General features: G+C 34.6%; 1 protein-coding gene across 1 annotated transcript; it reads left to right on the top strand.

Annotated features, from left to right (window-relative positions):
- Positions 1 to 1,932: 1,932 nt before the first annotated feature.
- Positions 1,933 to 19,595, top strand: LOC118271864 (uncharacterized). The gene is made up of 4 exons (XM_035588114.2): positions 1,933 to 2,106; positions 17,999 to 18,081; positions 18,346 to 18,463; positions 18,832 to 19,595. The coding sequence occupies exons 1-4, from the start codon at positions 2,046 to 2,048 to the stop codon at positions 19,056 to 19,058; spliced, it is 489 nt and encodes a 162-aa protein (XP_035444007.1). The 5' UTR covers positions 1,933 to 2,045; the 3' UTR covers positions 19,059 to 19,595.
- Positions 19,596 to 19,737: the final 142 nt, after the last annotated feature.

Here is a 19,737-nt window from a genome sequence, read left to right on the forward strand (position 1 = left end):
CGTTTTTAATGAAGGAATCAACAAGGCAGTCCATATGATATTAAAATAATCTGACTTATTTTTCCTTTATGGAATGTTACCTAATTGTCTGCTCAATATAGGAAAATACGAATAAATATGGGCCCGGACGAATTAGTCTGATAAAAAACAATACCATACAAGTAACCTTGTATTTTCGGTTGATATCCTGGCCAAAGATTTAGTACGAATATATCTCTTCGGTCGGACACTAAGGTGACCAAAAGTTTTGGAAATGGACTGCGTTTTATCTATTTCTGATCTATGAAAAACAGTTGTCAGCAGTTCTCTTTTTTGTGACCATAAATTGGTGAAATATGTTTAAAAAATAAAAATATTGTTAACCGTCTTTAAAAATATTGGTTCTTTATTTTATTTATTTAGATACAACGAAGGTGTTTATTGATATTAAAAGATCTACATTTATGTGTAGTGATTTCACATTTGATTTCATCATTATGACTTATTATGGCATGTAATTTGTATATTTTAAGTCCCATGTAATAGGGGGTGAGCCTATTGCTATATACTGGATTGATTTATACAGTATGTATATTTTAATATTTACTGAACCATGAACTGACTGTTGCCCGATTGAATAAACTACCTTTTTCATTATTATTTTTATTTTACTCATTTAGAAAACCAACGGCGTAATTTACAATACAATACAGATAAATATAAAATAGTTAATAAGGCTAATAACAGGTTTTCCTTTTTAACTTAATTGTGTGTACCATGCGAACGGATTGTAAACAAATTGTAGAAAAATAATGGTTTCTGATTAGAAGCGAAACGATAATAAAAATGGTTTTGATAAATCTACTATGTATATGTTATAAGAAAATATTATAACATAACATAATGAATCAAGCATAGTAAATGCTTAATGGTGCACATAACTCAGTTGCTTACATTTTGTTTTCATATTTATTTATTTTATTAAAAACTTAAAATAAACTACCTTTTTCACTGGTGGAAACGGACTCATCTAAGCTATGTTTTATATGGAAAGATGTGTGCTATGGATGTATGCAGTATGCTATGGATGCGTGCTCTGGACGGCTTTCTTACTATCTGTACACTCATCGTATACTCGAGCTACGCTTTGTCCTCACGCAGCTACATAACTTAGTATTAGTGGAAACGATCACATAGTTTCACAGCTTAACATCTTCTTAGCATAGCTACATAGCACAGCTCTGGTGGAAAAACTGCCTAAGGGTGCTTACTCTTAGGCAGGGTCTGACAGTTAATAGACTCTATGTAATTTAAATTGAGACTGAGATCTCAAAATTCTTCCAAATCATCGAAGCAGTCAATACCTTATGCTTTTCATTGCTTTTTGACAATAATATCTTGTAAACCCTCACAATCTTTGATCAAAGACCACTTGAAAGTTGGAGCTGCGGACAACTTAACAGGTTACCGGGTTTCTGGCTCAAAGTAGGAGAAGGAATGGGGTGGTTTTTAGTCAGTAAGAGACTGACACTTCATCCCACCTCGCCCAAGGCGGGAGAAGTCACTGATGACTTTCCTCCCTCAAAAAAAAAAAAAAATCACTTGAAAGTACAAAATATTACATCCTCTTTTTGTTACTACTTTGATATATTTATTTATATTTATTTTTGCAATAGGTTACAATGTAACTCTTTTACACGTCTATCTTTCAAATAACTAGATGAGGCCGGCATTTCCTATCGGACTACTCTGAGAAGAAATGCCGAAACAAACTCAGAGGTCAGGTCAGGTTTGAAAAGTTAGACGCTGTCTTAAATTCTAAATGAACAACCCCCACGATTCTTTTACATTACTAAGGATATTTACTGGCAGTATCACAAGAAAACAAAATAAAAACATAAGACTGTCCTCAATAAAGTAGGAGATGGGTTTACCCTACGTGACGTGTAAATGCGTTGGACGGCGTCGTGCTGGCGGGCGGGCGCGGCGGTTCTCGGTCTCAGTGTAGTTCATCCGTAGCTCGAGATCAGTCGTTTGCTGTGAATAAAAAAAAACACTAAAAGAAAATGGCCCGGTACGGATTCACCGCATTATCCCTGGCAGTTTTGCTGGCTTTATTCGAAATCGGTAAGTTTGTTTTTTTTTTATTTATAAAAATATTTAATAAAATGTTAAACACTTTTGTGTGTCATTGTACTTCCTTGTGCTTGTTATGAGTTTAAGTTCTGATATACACTTGAAAACAATTGAGATTGTTATATAGTTAGTATTTCAATTTGTACATTGATAAGAGCATGTTGATAAACCTTGTTATTTTGTTCTAAGAAATATTAGAAATACAGATGTATATCGCACGTTTGTGTGAAAAAAGATAAAAACTTTTATTTGTACACATTTTGAAAGAAACTAAAGAATTCATTTGAAGTTGAAATGTTTTCTGCGACTGGAAAACTTCTTATCGCTGCCATGCTAGACTGTAATAAATGAAATGTATGTATTTATACTCAGAGTGCCAAGAAATTGGGTCAACTTTTGTAAACGACAATACCTATAAAACGTGGAGCGGTAGCTCGCCACTATTTTATTTAATAAAAACGTCGAGCTTTTTTTTAAATAATTAATTGGTGAAATTAATTCAGCCAAAGTTACTAATATTAAGCCCTATAAATTATAGCCTGTATTAATTTTTTTTATATTTTATTAAGTACAATCGGTAACAAAATGTTTTCAATTTTAAATAAATTTTATTGTTTTATGTATACACATCTTAACCTACTTTCAGTAAGTAACTTTATTAGCAAAAATGTGACTTTTTTGTATACTTTACTACAAAACAGAAGCTACAGAACATACGATTTTTTTTTTAAATAACTTTGTTATGAATTTACATAATATTATGATTTGATAATAAGTTTGAACCATAACACAACGCCTGTTTGAGAAAACAGTGGGCTAAAGGTGAAGGCCTACAATTTTTTATTTTTTATTATTACACACCAGTCATAATAATTTGAATTTAAACATTATGAAGAACAATGTGTGTTTTTATAACATTTAAAAGTTGTCATTTCGAACATCGGCCGTGACGGTTTTAAACATGATGTCATCGAACGATTCAAACTTTTTTTTAAGAACGTCTTACTAATTTACTACTTTACATTTATTGGTTGAAATATTTGTATACATGGGATACATGTTAACAGTATCCTATAAGGTTGTCAAACCATTTACAGCGTAGGTTTTATTATGGAGGAAAATTATAAAATGGCTCCTCTCATCCTGTGTGAGGTAAGTGTCAGAATCTTACTGAAGAAAAACCTCCTCGTTTCAACTCCTGCTTTGAGTCCGAGCAACTTAGGCTACGGTGACCATTGACTACTTATTGTCTGAAGTTAAAATAAGCATTGTCGTTGATTGGAGTATCAAAAACCGGTAAAGTACGAGTCGGACTCGTCCATATAGGGTTCCTTAGCAGCAAGTAAATGACATAATATAAAAGTTTTTGTAGTGCGATGTAACTTTGATCGATATATTATAAAAAAAACTGTACATAGTGTTAGTATGAACAAAAAAGTTGTACATGCGTTTTTTTGAAAATGACATGACGAATCTATAAGGGTTCCGTTTTTTGCCATTTGGCTACGGAACCCTAAAAAGTATCACTTACGATTTTATATCTTCTTGTAGATAAATATAGGAGATAAAAATGCAACTATTATTATCTAAGAGCCGTGAACGAGTTCAAACTACCGTAAATAAGTTCAATATTGATTGTAAACAAATGTGAATCCTAATAACTGTGAAATAGAGTAGAAAAGGAAATGGTATTAGGAAAATTGCCTTCTGCACGTACTGAAAGCATTTGTTAGTGACTTATTTATCTTCTATTGTGATGCATTTGTGTTCTTGAGAAACGCCTTGAGAAATATTAATGCGAAAAGGTCTAGGTTTTATTTCTAGTTGAGGTAAACCTTGTAGCTTACATTTTAGTGCAGAAGCATAAATAATAACGTCAAGCTTTTATGTACACTTACAATCAATTAAGTATGTTATACATTACTACATAACCCACTCGGAAGCAAGAGTAGGAACGGGGTGGTTTTTAGTCAGTAAGAGTCTGACACTCCCTCTCGCTTCACCCAAGGCGGGAGAAGTCCTTGGATGATTTTCAAAAGAAAGAATTTAGATAAATAATAAATTATTTAATAATAAATAAAGAGTATTAAAGATATATAATTATTAATATAGATAGATAATTATTAAAGAATTTATTATTTATCTAAATTCTCAAAAAATATTCAACTCAACTCAAATAATATTCAGTTTATATGACGTCATACCAAATTATCATTAGGAGCCAGCATGTTATCACTATGTAACTGTCTAGCCCAAGAATCAAAACTCGTAGGTACTTGTATCACTATTCCATACTTAATAAAAGTGTTCTCTGTAAGGTTTAAAATGTGAAGTACTTAAAGAATGTAGGATTCATTCCTCAATAACCAACTGTTGCTGACTATGCCTAACATTCAGTATGTGGCTCATATATTTTATAAGGTTTGCCTCGTTGGTCGAGTGATCAAGGGCAACTGCTGGGTAAGGGGTCTCGGGGTTTTTCGGGTTTTCGAAAATTTCTCAGTAGTAGCAGTAGTAGCACGGAGTCTGCAATTGTGCCCCAGTATATGGCAATAGGCTCACTCCCAATTACATGGGACTTATAACACAAAATAATGGTGAAAAGTGGGTGTACATTGTATAGCGGCATTACATGCCGTAATGTGCACCTCTGCCTACCCCTTTGGGGATAAAAGGCATGACGTTGTGAATTGCGTACAAAAACCTAATAGAAGGAAATAAATATTCAAATAATATAATGTGATATTACTTAATTAAATTATTTTAATTTAAAAATAATTCGATAGTATTACATAGTATATAGGTAAGTTAATATTGTGATACCAGTGTATCACAGCAGGTAAATATTATGTGATACCAATTTATATTTATAGTATATTTAAAATAAAAATAGTGATGACAATATATTGATAATATATTATTTTTTTATATTATAAAGCTGAAGAGTTTGTTTGATTGTTTGTTTGTTTGTTTGAACGCGCTAATCTCCGGAACTACTGGTCTGATTTGAATAATTTTTTTGTGTTGAATAGTGCATTTATTGAGGAAGGCTTTAGGCTATAAAACATCACGCTATGACCAATAAGAACCAAGCAGAGCGTGAAACCGCGCGGAAGTAGCTAGTTAATTATATGTTAGTTTTATTATAATAATCACATTTGTAAATTTGTTTTTGTAACCTTCAAACACAACACTACCTTCCATTAAAGCCGTGGCAGATACTTTTAGAACAACTTATATGTATCACACCGTATCTCAAAAACATTGCCTCCTCGAAAATTACAAAACTATACAAACATAACGTTACTTCTATATGCATTTAGATATTTAGAACTGCGGACTGCCAAGCAGGTTTACCGGGGCTCCGGCTAGAAAAAAAGGAGTAGGAACGGGGTGGTTTTTAGTCAGTGAGGCTCAAAAACCAGGAGAAGGAACGGGATGGTTTTTATTCAGTAAGAGTCTGACACTCCCTCTCGCCTCGCCCAAGGCGCAGTCATAGGATGATTATCCCCCATAAAAAAGGCACGAGTAATCCAGTTTTGATTTTAGCTCTATACTTTATACGATAAACAAGAAGCATCGTTAATAACAATTAAAACTCCGGCTCTCGCTGGCCACAAATCGACGAATTACGAAAATTAAATTCGCTTCACCAACGTGTTTATAATACAAATAAACTGAAAATTTTCTGGACACATTCCAGGACTTTTTTTACGGCTTTGCGCAATACATAGACGAACAACCGTATGTACTATGTTAGTTGAATGCTTTGTAGAAATGTAGATATTTCTTTACTTCTGAATACAGCGTTGTCCTCGTTTTACGACCTGATACTGTCACAGATACAAAATAAAATACTTATACAAGTACCTAAGTATTTTCTATGAGTTGTCCTATAAAGCTAGGAAAGTTAACGAGATTGGTTTGGACAAGTTTCTTGTTTATATGTATTTGTTTTCCGAACATGAGTAGGTACCTAAAATAGTAGGAAAAATATTAATAGAATGCTTTGGCATTTCGATTTTAAATATGGAAAAGAAATCATTCCCTGGCCGAGTGGTTGCAAGTGTCACTGCCGGACAAGGGGTGTCGGGTTCGATTCCCGGGTCGGGCGAACAATTGCCGGGCTTTATTCGGTTTTTCGAAAATTTCTCAGTAGTAGCACGGAGTCTGGAAATGTACCAAGCAATAGGCTCACCACCTACATGGAACTTATAACACAAATTCAAATTCAAATCTCAATTCTAATACCAAAATACGATTTTTGTTTTATCTTAGGGACTCTAAATCAACTGGTGAAATCCGAATGAACTATACGCAAACTTCAGCTTACACCTTCATGTAATAAGGTTTAAATTTGCTCTAAACATTAAATAATAATATATCTAAGCATCAGTGTGACCATCTTTCCGCTTGCCGAGCATGACTATTGTCACAAAATCGCATTAGATAGATTGTTCTAGATATTATTGTCTAATACTGTCTGTGTTGCTGTACCTACTGGACATAAGTGGCTCTACTAATATGTATCAGAAGTTTAAACTAAATAAATACAATATTTTAAAGCAGAATTACAAAAATATAGCCATCCAGTTAAAAGTGATAAAACAAAACCCCAACTGCCGTGTTGATCGAATAGTGGCGCCACTGTAGCTTATGAGGGACTTCGCGCTTCACTATTATTAAGCTGTCTCTTTCTGTCCTAAGTAATATAAAGAGATATGAACTTGATTAAGTTTAATTTACTGCCGCATTCAGTCATTTAATGATTACTTAACCCAGTCCTTAGCAATCGTTTTCGGGACAAAATCGTTACTAAGGAATAGTTTAAGTAATCATTGAATGTCTTTGAGTACGGCAGTTAGTATCTTAGATAATGTATGAAATCATCGAACGAATCATGTTGCAGTACTTATTCTCCAAGGCAACTAGTTACATACATACATACATCCAATACATATGTATTGGAATTACATACTTAAAAAGGAGTTGTAGCTTTGTCTGCATACTAATCACATTAACAGTAAATTGTTTGCTAAGTCTAAATGAAACCTATTGCATAGACAATAAAGTTTATTTTGCAAATATTTTGCCTTAAGACCAATGTCCTAGCCTTTTCCTAAGCGGTAGTTAGAGTTTTGTCTAAACTAGATATGGCTGAACATATTTAAGACTGTCATCACAGGATATCGGAATGCCAAAAAATCTTCTAACTCTGCTATATCAATATCTAGCTTTAAATTCGCGGTTGCACCCGCCCTGCTATTCTCCTATTAATCGTAGCGTGATGTTTTATAGCCTATAACCTTCCTCGATAAATGGACTATCTGACATAAAAAGAACTACTCAAATCGGCCCAGTATTTCCTGAGATTAACACGCTCTTTAGTATTAGTATATAATATAGTATAGTATAGAAGATAGATTTATAACTATTTATTTAAAACTACTTACTTTATATGCAAACACATAAAGGTAAACTTAATGTTAGCTGCATTCTTTACTACGCAACCTTAAGCTGGTTCAATGATGTAGGTACATTGTTAGTAACAGCATCGTCATCCTCATCATATCTACGAGATGTCCACTACTCAAAGTCAAAATCAAAGTCAAATCATTTATTCCAATTAAACCATATACTTAGGTACTTTTGAAGCGTCAACAAATAAAGAAATAAATAAGAGTCTGCCAGTCTGTCTGCCAGTGAAGCTAGGTGCTCGTTTCAATGTATAGCTTCGAATGGAGAAAAACGAGGAAGAGACTCCATTCGTTACTCTTTTAAAAAATAAATTATGTTTAAGATTTATCTGATACATTTTTCCAATCAGTAATTGTACATATATGTGAGAACAATTCAGAGACATTATTGTTACGCGCAACACAAATGGTAGAACTTACTAAGTTAATATACTGAGGGTGGTAGTAGTTCTACCATTAAGTTATATACTGAACACTGAAAATCAGCCTCCCAATAAAGAGTTCCAGATCAGCAAAGAAGCAGCTCATAATAAGATGTTAAAAGATTAGCTAAGTAATGTATACTTACACTCAATAATAAATAATACATCTTACCAAGTAACCTATCAGGTCTTAAGTGATGCAAGATAGCTGGTATCTTGACTCGAAACAAACATAGGAGGTAATTTATTATCGATGACGACAATCTTCGATCATATTTATTTATAGTATGTGTTTATTAACGATCAACTATATACTAGAGCTGGTTTATTGAAGATTAAAATGTGACCATGGAAATGTAATAGGATTACTTTTTAAGTGTGGGAGAGCTTCGGCGCGAATGCGCCCGCTTGATCGGAGTAGCGAGCCACGGCCCCTCAGAAAACCGACGTGAAACAATGCTTGCGTTGTATGAGTGAGGTTGCTGGAGGGCCAATTACCAAACATTCCAATCCCTGAATCTCCAACAACCCTTAAATTCCTAGCCCCCAAAATGCCGGCAATTCACTTCTGGTGTTTCGGGATGTTAATGGGCGGCGGCGATTGCTTACCATCAGGTGATCCGTCAGCTCGTTTATTGGCTTATAACATAAAAAACCTTATTTGAGTACAGCGTGAGAGCAAGAGTCTCAGATTTTTGATTAAGCAAAGTATTATTGAGTATTTTTCGATAAATTTTCAACACAGAGTCTAGGGTTGTGCTGACAATAGACCTCTAACAACAGGTCCCTTTGGTCGTATAGACTACGGGTCCCTAAGAAGTGGACTCTTGTTGTTTTTGTTTTATAATTTCCATGAGAAGAACGTGAATTACAAAGTTCTTGAATGACCTTGGAAAATGTATGAGTCACAAATAGTCACTGATAGATTTGTATGACAGATATAGCCTGTTAGTACACACATATACATTATCGGATATACTTCACGTACTTCAAATGAGGACTTTAGTAAGTTGTTACTATTAATTGTTTCCTATTACGAGTATTAATCATTAATGCATGATTTTACGTATTTTCTTTTCTTCTTTTAAGTGCTCTTTGGTAGTAGTAACGGTTGGAGTAAGTATAAAGTTATCTTTCTGTAATCATAGTGCTAGACTAGCCTTGCAATGTGCTATGAGACAAATGGCGCTGAAATGCAAGTCAACTGAAATTATAAAAAAAATCAATGTATGGATTTGATGTGAATTTTGACACAGGTTTTATGTATGTGTGTATTTAATAGGTTTATCTTTACCTATATATTTAAGTATCACAGAGATGCCACTTGACTCTGACGACAATCCAACATAAGAGAGACATTTCTACATAGGTTACTAATAGCAATCGTTGTCTGCGGCAGAAATTGAAATTGAAACGACTTAGTCTGCTATTACAATTGTGTAAGAATGGTCGAGGGACGGAGCTATGTAGGTCGTATAGCTCCTTCCCTCTTGCACTGCTCAATGATCGACCATTCTGACACAATTGTAATAGCAGACTAAGGCCTCTGGTGATTTGTACAACCCAGTACAAGAAAAGTAAACAATGAGATACATACTAAAATAATTTTGGTTTGAAACAATTAACATATCTGAGTTTGGACACGATAGCTGTAACAGAATTCGAGGCTTCCCATTAAAAATTATGAAAACCACACTGAACAATTTGCACCAATCAGCGTAGCCTAATGTAATGTAGTGGACCAACCATTTCAAATTGGAAACCAAGGTCAGAGGCTATAAAAAATGTCTAATTTATTGTTTAATGTTTAATTTCTAGCCTAGACAATTAATGTTCTCAAATGTAGACCATTTTAATTTATTAAAGTCATGTTATTGACTCAATTTATTCCAATTAGATAGTTGTTTAGGAAAAGTAAACTTATCTTAAAAAGATATTGAATCCAAGGTCCCAATTTAACCTACCTATAAGAACGTAGGTATTATATTTTCTTCGCTTCTTAAACTTTCACAGATTTGCATGCATTTACTCATGAAACTCATGTATGTACTCGTTTCAACATTATTTTAACAGACTTCAAAAAAAAGGAGATTCTCTGTTTGACCTGTATGTATGTATGTAAGTTTGTGCGCGATTATCTCGGGTTTGCCCGAACCGATTTTAATGCGGTTTTCAGTTTCAGACCAAATAAAATGTTTTAGGCATCTTATCTGACTTAAAAAATGTAGTAAAACAGAGTAAGTAAATTGTCGGCGGTTCCATTAAAAAAAGGTTTTATTCTTTCACATTTCTTCCCATTTGTAAGTTTGCCACAAACTGTTACCATGAAAATGAAGGTGTAACTATTACTCAGGCGTAATGATAAACATATTAATTCACTCAAACATTTGGAACATTCCCAAATGTCGTGGCGAAAACGTGAAATCTAGAATAATGGGCCAAACAATTTTTTAAAGTAATGCGAGCCCATAAAATGGAATGCAACGGTTATTTTTTTAAATATGGACGCCATCTTTATTTTTGCCAGCCAGTAATAATAATTAAAAGATACAACGAAATATTAATTTACTCATTGTTACTCATAATATTACGTTTAGGTATTATTCGAATTTGGAATTGTACTAATGAGCTCCAAGACGGCCATATTGCCTTTAGTTTTAAAACATTTTTAAAAACTGTATCGACTGTCACTGTCGTGGTTGCATTGTGTGAAGTTCAGATTAAAATTGGTTCAATATTAGTTTAAGTGTGGGAGCCCCATGCTACAGCACGATGGGGCTGGCTCGACCGGAGTGATACCACGGTCTCACAGAAACCTTGTAACACCTCTGGTGTGTCCATGGGCGGCTCGTTATTCATTGGCTCCTGTCTCCTTGCTGCACAAGGACCTCTTCTCACACCAATTCTAAACTAGTATTAAAACCTTTAAAGGACCTGTCCAGTGTTCATTTTTCGACAAAATATAAGCTATTTTGTGTTCCATTAGGTCGCAATATTTAAAAGAAAACGGCCTATGTAGGTATAGGTACTTCATAAGGCTTCAATAAGAATATTTGTTTGAACCGATCGTAACATCTAGAGATATTATCATCAACAAAAAGACTACTAGTTAGAGATATTATCAAAAATATTTACATTTCGTGTCGATTGTTAAAACAGCACTTATACATAAAACATATTGTTAAATTGCCAATGCAAACAAATTTGTAGATACGCCTTAAATAATTCGTTTGTGGTTGCTACAAATGTTAAGTACTTGCTAACAGTTTGAATAAACTTAAACAAACAATCACATGAGTAAAGACTCTTAAAGCCAATAGAAGAAATGAAGGTTTATTTTACGTAAATTTGTATAAACAAAAAAAGGTAATTTCAAATATAATATAAACATAATATTATGTCACTCGGGCCTTTAACGAAGTTCCAACCCATTCCAAAGTGAATGAGAACAAACAGGGGGCCTACTCCGGTTCTCGAATCCAAAGTTTCGTTTAATCTTCGGCCGTAGGTTTTATGATTTACTAATAGAATTACTTGAAATAACGTTTTATTTTTAATTTCATATCAAAACCTTTTTATTTATCTTCATTTCATTCGTTAATTTTTGTTAAATTAATTATTATGTTATCGGCTTACTCACGTATTGCCGATAACATAATAATTAATTTAATTAATTATGTTCGTTCATTGAATTAGAGTAAGCACTGTGACGCACAGTGACTCTTCAACCGTTGCGTTCCTTCGCACAGTTTCAGTTACATTACACATTATCCAGTTTTCATCAAACAGAACTATTGTTATCAAACAAACGCTGAGCAAAAAGCATCATTCATTAAAAAAAAAACTAGTTTATTTCAAGGCGAACATGTTCGAGGTCTTATATAAATGGCGTTGTATGACATCACCCGTTGGGAAACGACTGGTCCATACTAGGTACTCACAGCTGCACGTAGAGCTATACAAAACCAGTATCATGGTCTTACTTTACACAATCTCTCCATACATTCGACGGTCAATTTAGACTGGAATTGCTTAGCTTGATGTGTACTTGTGTATACTACGCTGTTGCCACATCTAGCCGTTAGTAAATATTGTAACTTCTAAGTACATGTGTACTTTTAACGGCCTCGCCTTGGGCACAACGATTTTAAAGGATCTAGAATCTTCCTTTTGATGTGTACGCTTAAAAATGTTAAAGACTATGCATGATCTTAAGCTTATTAGCATCTAAAGAAGATATAAAAATAGCTCACTAAAAACAATCGACATTTATATCTCTACGTATTTTGTTGCTCAGTGTGAAATGAGTTGAACCAGCTCCAATTTGTTTGATTGTATTTTTTGCCAATGGATGAATATACACGTTTTTTTCTATATTTTTAAACATACCTACGTTTTAGTTATCAGTAGTAGAAATTCATAACTTTACAGTTGAAACAGATAATTGTAGCTCTCTACAGCCCAAAGCTGCGGATAACCTAGGGTCGATTCATATCTGACGTAGAATACGTCTATCATCGGTTGAGTGTGAACGGTCAAGTGTTTTCTATACATTTATCCGTTCTGGCGTTACCCGACCGATATAAACGTGACGCATGTTCCGACAGATATGAACCGACCCTATGGGCTTACCGGTTCAAAGCAGAAGTAGGAACGGAGTGGTTTTAGTCAGTAAGATTCTGATACTCTCTCACCTCACCCAAGGCGGGAGAAGTCATTGGATGACTTTCCCCACTCAAAAAGCTCTCTACAACATTTCGTCTTGGCTTCTATTTTGTAGATATGAGTTCATTGTCTGCAACTCAAGCGACACATTAGGTGGGTGTGAACTGCAAATGCACTAGCCAACTCTAAATTAAACCAATTTGCTGTTGTCATCTAATTTCTTGGCTGACTGGTGGTGAAGTGGTGACTAACGTATGCCCTCTAACCTTAGGCACTATGACGTTCATAATGTGAGTGTCCATAAATCTGTCAGTTACGCAAGCCGGGTCTATAAAAACCACCAAATAGTTCCTTTAAGGTTAGTTGGTTTTAGAGTGTCTGAATGTTTCATTACTGAATTGTTAAATGGTTCACTGGGCTCTTTTTTTATAGTATAAGCTGGTAAACGAACAGACGGATCACTTGATGGTAAGCAATCGCCGCCGTCTATAGACACCCGAAACACAAGAGACGTTACATATGCATTTACCGGGTTAAGAATTTAAGGGTTATTATCGGAGATAAGGAAAATTGGGTAGGTGGTAATTGGACCTCCGGTAACCGTTGTTGCAGGTCGGCTTTCGTTCGATGATGGCTCTCCCCCATATCTATCCAATATGCTCGCTCCCCTGTTTGTTTACATAATGATAAGCGAAAATTGTCAGTTTAAAAAAGTATAAATAGTGAAGATTACACCTCATATACAAGATGTGTAAAACAATACTATTATGCATCGAATGGTTCTAGGAATTCAATTGTTTCCAAGAAATTACTAAGAACAAAACCTATGGAAAAGTCAGCATTAAAATAAATAAACAATGCCTATAGGAAATTGTGTTAATGCATTGAACTGATTGTGGCATTGCATTGTCGGGTAATATGTAAAGAAATCTTATCGCAAACATTTGCAATGCAGGGTTGGCCTTAATAGTTGACATTAATTGACTTTAGAACGAACAAACAGTATGCAGTATATCAGATTAGATCTAACCCTTAAAATGCTGTAAATGATTTTTTTATGGAATAAGCCGGTAAACGAACAGACGGATCTCCTGATGGTAAGCAATCGCCGCCGCCCATGGACACTTGAAACACCAGAGGTGTTACAAGTGCGTTGCCAACTTTTTGGGGTTTATGCATTTAAGGGTTGTTGGGGAATCGAGATTGGGATGGGGGTAATTCAAGCGCTCTATAATTGTTGTTTGCCCATTCAAATGATTTGAACATACTATAATGAAATATCTGGCATTACCTACCTGCACGTGTTTTGTAAACAGACAAAGCCTACAGTACGTGTCACACTATACCCATTTTCACCTATTGACTCTAACGGAATAGAGGGCGAGTCCATTTCATAATATACTACCAGCCACATTTCCTAACTCCATGATATCACCGCATATTTAAGGAAAACATACTTTATTTTTCACTCCCCAAAATGCAATTTAGATCAACAGCTTGACACAAACATACGAAAATAAACCGTCACGTCTGCTTTGTTAAATAGAGCATCTATTATTAGTACCACGCCCGAATTATCGGCGTCCTGGCTTAATGGCGATAGTGGAGAAATTCTTTAATATCTGCCCATTATAGTGGGCACGCAAGGAAGTCATTTATTAGGTGGCTGATATCGGCCTCGATAACACGGCTAATTTAACGCCTACTATAGTTTTATTGGTTAGGTTTATGTTTTTTATGCACTTGGTAGTGTTTCGTTACGCACAAAAATAAAGGTGAAAACGAACGAATGGAAAAGATGGTCTTCCCTAATGATTCCATTCCCAGATAGTAAAGAATTTTTGGGTGTGTCGCGACTCAAGACATATGATAGATAGTAAATGAACGGATGATTTCATAAATCCTACATCGCACATATGAAGTCCCGGTAACATCTGGAAATTATATGTTCTTACAATTAGCATGTTTCCCAATTATAACGATATAATTGGTAAATACTCATTAACCTCTTCCAGCCTTTTGATACAATAAAGGAAAAGATCATCTGGGGGCACGGCAGTGCCCGCCAAGTCGAGCAAAAAAAGCGGCACGGCCGTACCATCCTTTTCTCGAAGCAATTCGGGCCTTTTTCGACCCCCTATAATTCGGTTGTGGATAAAGCAAGAAACCTGAATCTTCAGTAACTAATCCGGCATTGTATAAACACGGAATATTTAAAATTTCAGTCAATTTGAACCAGTAGTTTAAGAATGACAACTTGTTAAAGTTTCTAAATTTTGTCACTCACTGACTCACCGATCATCAAAAGTCTAAGGCACTTCTAGCAGACTTAGAAGCTTCATATTTGGAATACATATAGAGTTTAGTGTCTTAATCATGGGAAAACTTAAATATTTTGTAATTTCGGTCCAGTTTTCCAAATACACCAACTGTATCAATAACTTTGTAATCCCATATAAATATATGGGATTACAAAGTTATTTATGCAGTTGGTGGTTGGTGGTGGTTATAAATTTAATAGGTGTAGATAGGTACCTACCATATGAGGCAAGGGAGGGGGTATAGGGTGTGTAAGGGTGTGTTTAGCCCATGAAACTGAACAACATTATTACTTGTAAAATGGTCGACGTAATGAAAAACACATGATTGGACATGTCTTGAAGTACGAAAATCTAATAAAACAATATATTATAATTTAAATCTGTTATATATAAATTGTTACCGCGACTAGCCTCCTTACAGACAGACTGGCCTCTATTTTACTCTATGACTGACAAGCAAAATATACGCCAAAATGACAGAACAATGAAATGTGAATGCCTTCGAGCGAGCGGCAGCCGCACGCATACGTGCGAGCGCCCTCATGCTGTTCGGATGTGCCTCGAAACCTAACCTATAAGTTTGCGATTTTCATTTATAATTTCGATTGATAAATGAAAATCGCAAACTTATAGGTTAGGTTTTGAGGCATTTACGACTCTATTAATTACATTTACGACTAAAAGGCTTGCTCCAGACTTGTCAAAAATTGAGACATCAAAGCCTCCGAGAAAAGCCCATAGAGACAGGGAGTGGGCTTTGAGAAAAACTGTGGCTGAAGCTCAAGAAGTAGTACCGGAAAAGAAAAAGAGGAAGACTACATATAAAAATAAGAAAATATCATAAGACCTTTAACAAAATTCGTTAGAAGTAGATGGTATCAAAAAGAAAGGCTCTACAAAAAGAAGTGAGATCCCATCAAAAACATCCTGTAAAAAACCCAAGTCTCGCAGCTCAGTCTTTCTACCGTCAAAAGTTGTGAGATCCATGTAATACCAAGTCGGTTAATCTATTTAGTGTCTACTTGAAGGACCTTCTGTCTTAAGTTATTACATAAGTTATTATCATGCCAATATTAAAAATATTTAACGTTTTAAACAAATAGATCGACTTGGACATCGCATGAAAACAAAATGAATATTACAATATTATATTAGATTCTTTAGTCTCTCGCGCCTCACGCGATTGAAACTCTCGTTCCTGTTGGTCGCTGGCCCGTCGTGCTGTGTAGTGTGATACATACTAATAATCAAATCAAGCGATGTCCAAGTCGATCTATTTGTTTAAAACGTTAAATATTTTTAATATTGGCATGATAATAACTTATGTAATAACTTAAGACAGAAGGTCCTTCAAGTAGACACTAAATAGATTAACCGACTTGGTATTACATGGATCTCACAACTTTTGACGGTAGAAAGACTGAGCTGCGAGACTTGGGTTTTTTACAGGATGTTTTTGATGGGATACAATAGTCAGAATCCGAATCTACCAGATTGTTTAACAATACAAATAAATAGGTAGGTAAGAACAACTTTAGCTTCACAAACTTTAGTAAAACCAATTCAACTAAATAATAAATTGTAGCATCTAAATCATCCGATCAGCTCGTTAATTTTAGCACTAGTTGCAAGAACCGATAGATCCAAAAATAACGATAGCCTCACTACTGATACATGTGCAGCAGCTTTATAGATTTCTCTTAACTATATGTAATGGGTAAATCTTCATCAAAAAATATTCACGAAAACTTCTGATTTCCTTCCTCAAATGCTAGAAACTTAACCGTTATTCAATTTGTGATACTTCTTTCATTACATCGTTGACATCCTTTCTTTTGCTTTAAATTCATAATTAGCTTTCTTCTACGTGTAGGCAGTTTATAATCTAATGTAACTGAACTTCATCTAATTAAACCTCATAAGGTTCAATTTTAATTTCTTTAAACACGACTCAGTGTTTTTGTCGAAAAACTCAATATCATTTAGATTTTTTGCTTAGTGTAGGGCAGCATCTTAGTTTTCTATCACTATTTCCATAGGAGTATAGAAATGGTAGAAGTAAAGAAAATGGGAATACTGCCCATCCTCACATTCCATAGAATGTTATTATCTCTAAAACAAGGTCAAGATTACATGATTAATCCAGACAGAGAGAAAAAGAAACAGTAATTGAATGAAATAGTCGTTTACATATCGATCTGTTTGTTCCAACTCCATGTAATAGATAAGTTTTGGTATGGGGGCAATAAAAACTTGCTCCTCTCTCCTTAGATCAATTTTATGGGCACCATAGGAGTCTGAGAATGTTTGGAATCGTACTTCGTCGACAGTTATTCCGCTACATTGAACATGAACAGTTTTGGTGTAATCATGTCAAGTTTAGGTACATTAGTGATTTTATTTTTACTGGTGTTTGGTGTATCGTCAAGATCAGATTTAAGTTTTTTATCATATAATTTTCTACTGTTTTTAGTTATATCATTATGATGGAGTACGATCTTTTTATATTTAATTATGAGCCTTGATTACAAAATACTTATTGATTCTTTAACATAAAATCACTTTATGATAATTTCAAATTATCTTAAACTATTTTTTTTTTAACCTAAGGTGTTTTAAACCTAAAAATGGTATTATTTTATGTTGATGATTGTGACTTAACATGACATTTTCTGTTGTTTCATTATAATTTCGAAATATACAAGCACTAAGTATTAAATGAAGCAATGCCAACATTAATTTTAACAACCCAATAAAGAGATGGCAACTATTTCTATGACAAACTACCAATGCATCTATGACGTAATACGCATTATTATTATTTTACGATCACCGCAAGTACTATTAGAAGGACCTTGTAAATATTCCAATGAGACGTTTGTTCCAACAAACAAAACAGCCACTCCCAAAATCTGTCGGTAGATCCTATTAAAAGATATTTCCACACATTACACGTACTTACGTAATTCTTAACTGACCTATTTTTCTCTCTTTCCAGGATCCTGTCTGAGATGTTACCAATGTAACACTGAACAAGACCCGGCTTGCGGCGACCCCTTCAAGGGCTCAAAGCATATAGTGGTAAGTTCTATTACTTCCTAAACTCTCTGGCAAAAAATGTGGCATACTCGACTTAAAAACTATTTGGAAAATGCTTAACTAATTTGCAAGTCTTTGGATTCCACGTTCTCTTGTTTATCGTCACCTCATAGGCATTTGATATCACTGATATCGAAATTATTAGAATTAAAACTTAATAGCCCTATATTGCAGTGTTTCCTTATCAACAGAATTAGGGCTACTGTTTTGAAGTGTGGTACAATGACGTAATGTTTTCATTTCTAGGACTGCATGTCTCAAGACTCGATAAACTACAATACTCTGTACCTGCGCTCTATCCTCCCAGCTGAAGTCTTCAGCAGTGTTGTCGGAGCACCCAGATATTGCCACAAGATTGTGATGCGTAAGTATTGGTTTTCTTTTATACTGCTCAACTCCTTAAGGAGTATTCCCATAATTTTCTTCGGACAAAGACTTTGGGATTGCAGTTTGTTCAAAATTTTAATAATCTGCTTTCCGTCCGTCGGTGTCTGGTATTATAGGGATATAAACCCTATTAATTTTCTTTTGCATTTAAACTTATTAAGTAACTTCTACAATTCAGTGCCAATGTCAAAGTTTTCTTGGCAACGCAATTAGTTGCCTCTAAATCCTGCTCGGTAAAGAAAGTTTGGAATGTTTTTTATCATCATCATCCACTTCTTTTCCTTTTAGTTACATTTTCTTCTTGTTACAATAGAAATTACTAATGTGTTTTTTTTTATTTTACAGAGACCGGTGCCGTTGTCCGTACATGCTTGGACGCCAACCCAGCCGACATCAACCACACTTGTCGCTCCATGGAGAACTCCAAGTTGAACACTGCTGACCCCAGCAAGAAGATCAAGTACTGCAGCGTGTGTGACAAGGACACCTGCAATGCAGCCACATCCATGTCCTTCTCCCTCCCACTCGCCACTTTAGCTCTCATCGCTACATACTTGTTCTGCAAGCAATAATAGACTATAGACTTCAAAGCAGGTGAACGACCATCGGTCTAGCTTAGGCACCTTGAGTGTAACGCTTGCTGTATAAAAATGGGGTGCCAAAATCCATTTCAACATTAAATTCATTGGTAAAGCCGTAAATGCCTTTAAATTAAACATCAGACCGTCCAGTTTATTTGCTTTGTTATTCGTTTTAGTGAAGTATTTAGTAAGATAGGGTTGAGAGCGTGGTTAAACACGCAGTGTCTTATACAATTACACCGTTTACTACCAAAAGTTATAAATAATTGTGTAATCTAAAAAATGTTAATGTTTTCAATAAAAAAAGAAACTGTACCTGTAATTTGTTAATAGATTAATTAATCAGTTTATAAAGGAGTTACGAATAAGGCAAGTTTTAATGTATTTTACGATGTTAGTGTTGTTATTTTTAAAGTTCTACGTATTCGTGTTTTTAATGAATTAGGCAGAGATGAACATATTTACCACAACATAAATATTTTAAAATGAATCATTAAGCTCCAATGGTTGTTACATGTATAGCTTAAACTACATATTACGTGATGAATTCACACATTAACGAGACATTGAAATAAGCATTTATGTATTTATGTATAGTTAAAGGCCGTCCTTTTAATGTGTATGTATGTATTTTTAATAAAATTCGAAAAAAAATTGTTTGGTTATTTTT

The sequence above is a fragment of the Spodoptera frugiperda genome, chromosome 5 (genome assembly GCF_023101765.2).
Source record: "Spodoptera frugiperda isolate SF20-4 chromosome 5, AGI-APGP_CSIRO_Sfru_2.0, whole genome shotgun sequence".
Lineage (NCBI taxonomy): Eukaryota > Metazoa > Arthropoda > Insecta > Lepidoptera > Noctuidae > Spodoptera > Spodoptera frugiperda.

Excerpts from the sequence above, each read along its gene's own strand:
- LOC118271864 (XM_035588114.2), top strand. The coding sequence starts at position 2,046 with ATGGCCCGGTACGGATTCACCGCATTATCCCTGGCAGTTTTGCTGGCT. Across the intron at positions 2,107-17,998 it reads GCTGGCTTTATTCGAAATCG|GATCCTGTCTGAGATGTTAC; the intron begins GTAAGTTTGTTT and ends CTCTCTTTCCAG. Across the intron at positions 18,082-18,345 it reads AGGGCTCAAAGCATATAGTG|GACTGCATGTCTCAAGACTC; the intron begins GTAAGTTCTATT and ends TTTCATTTCTAG.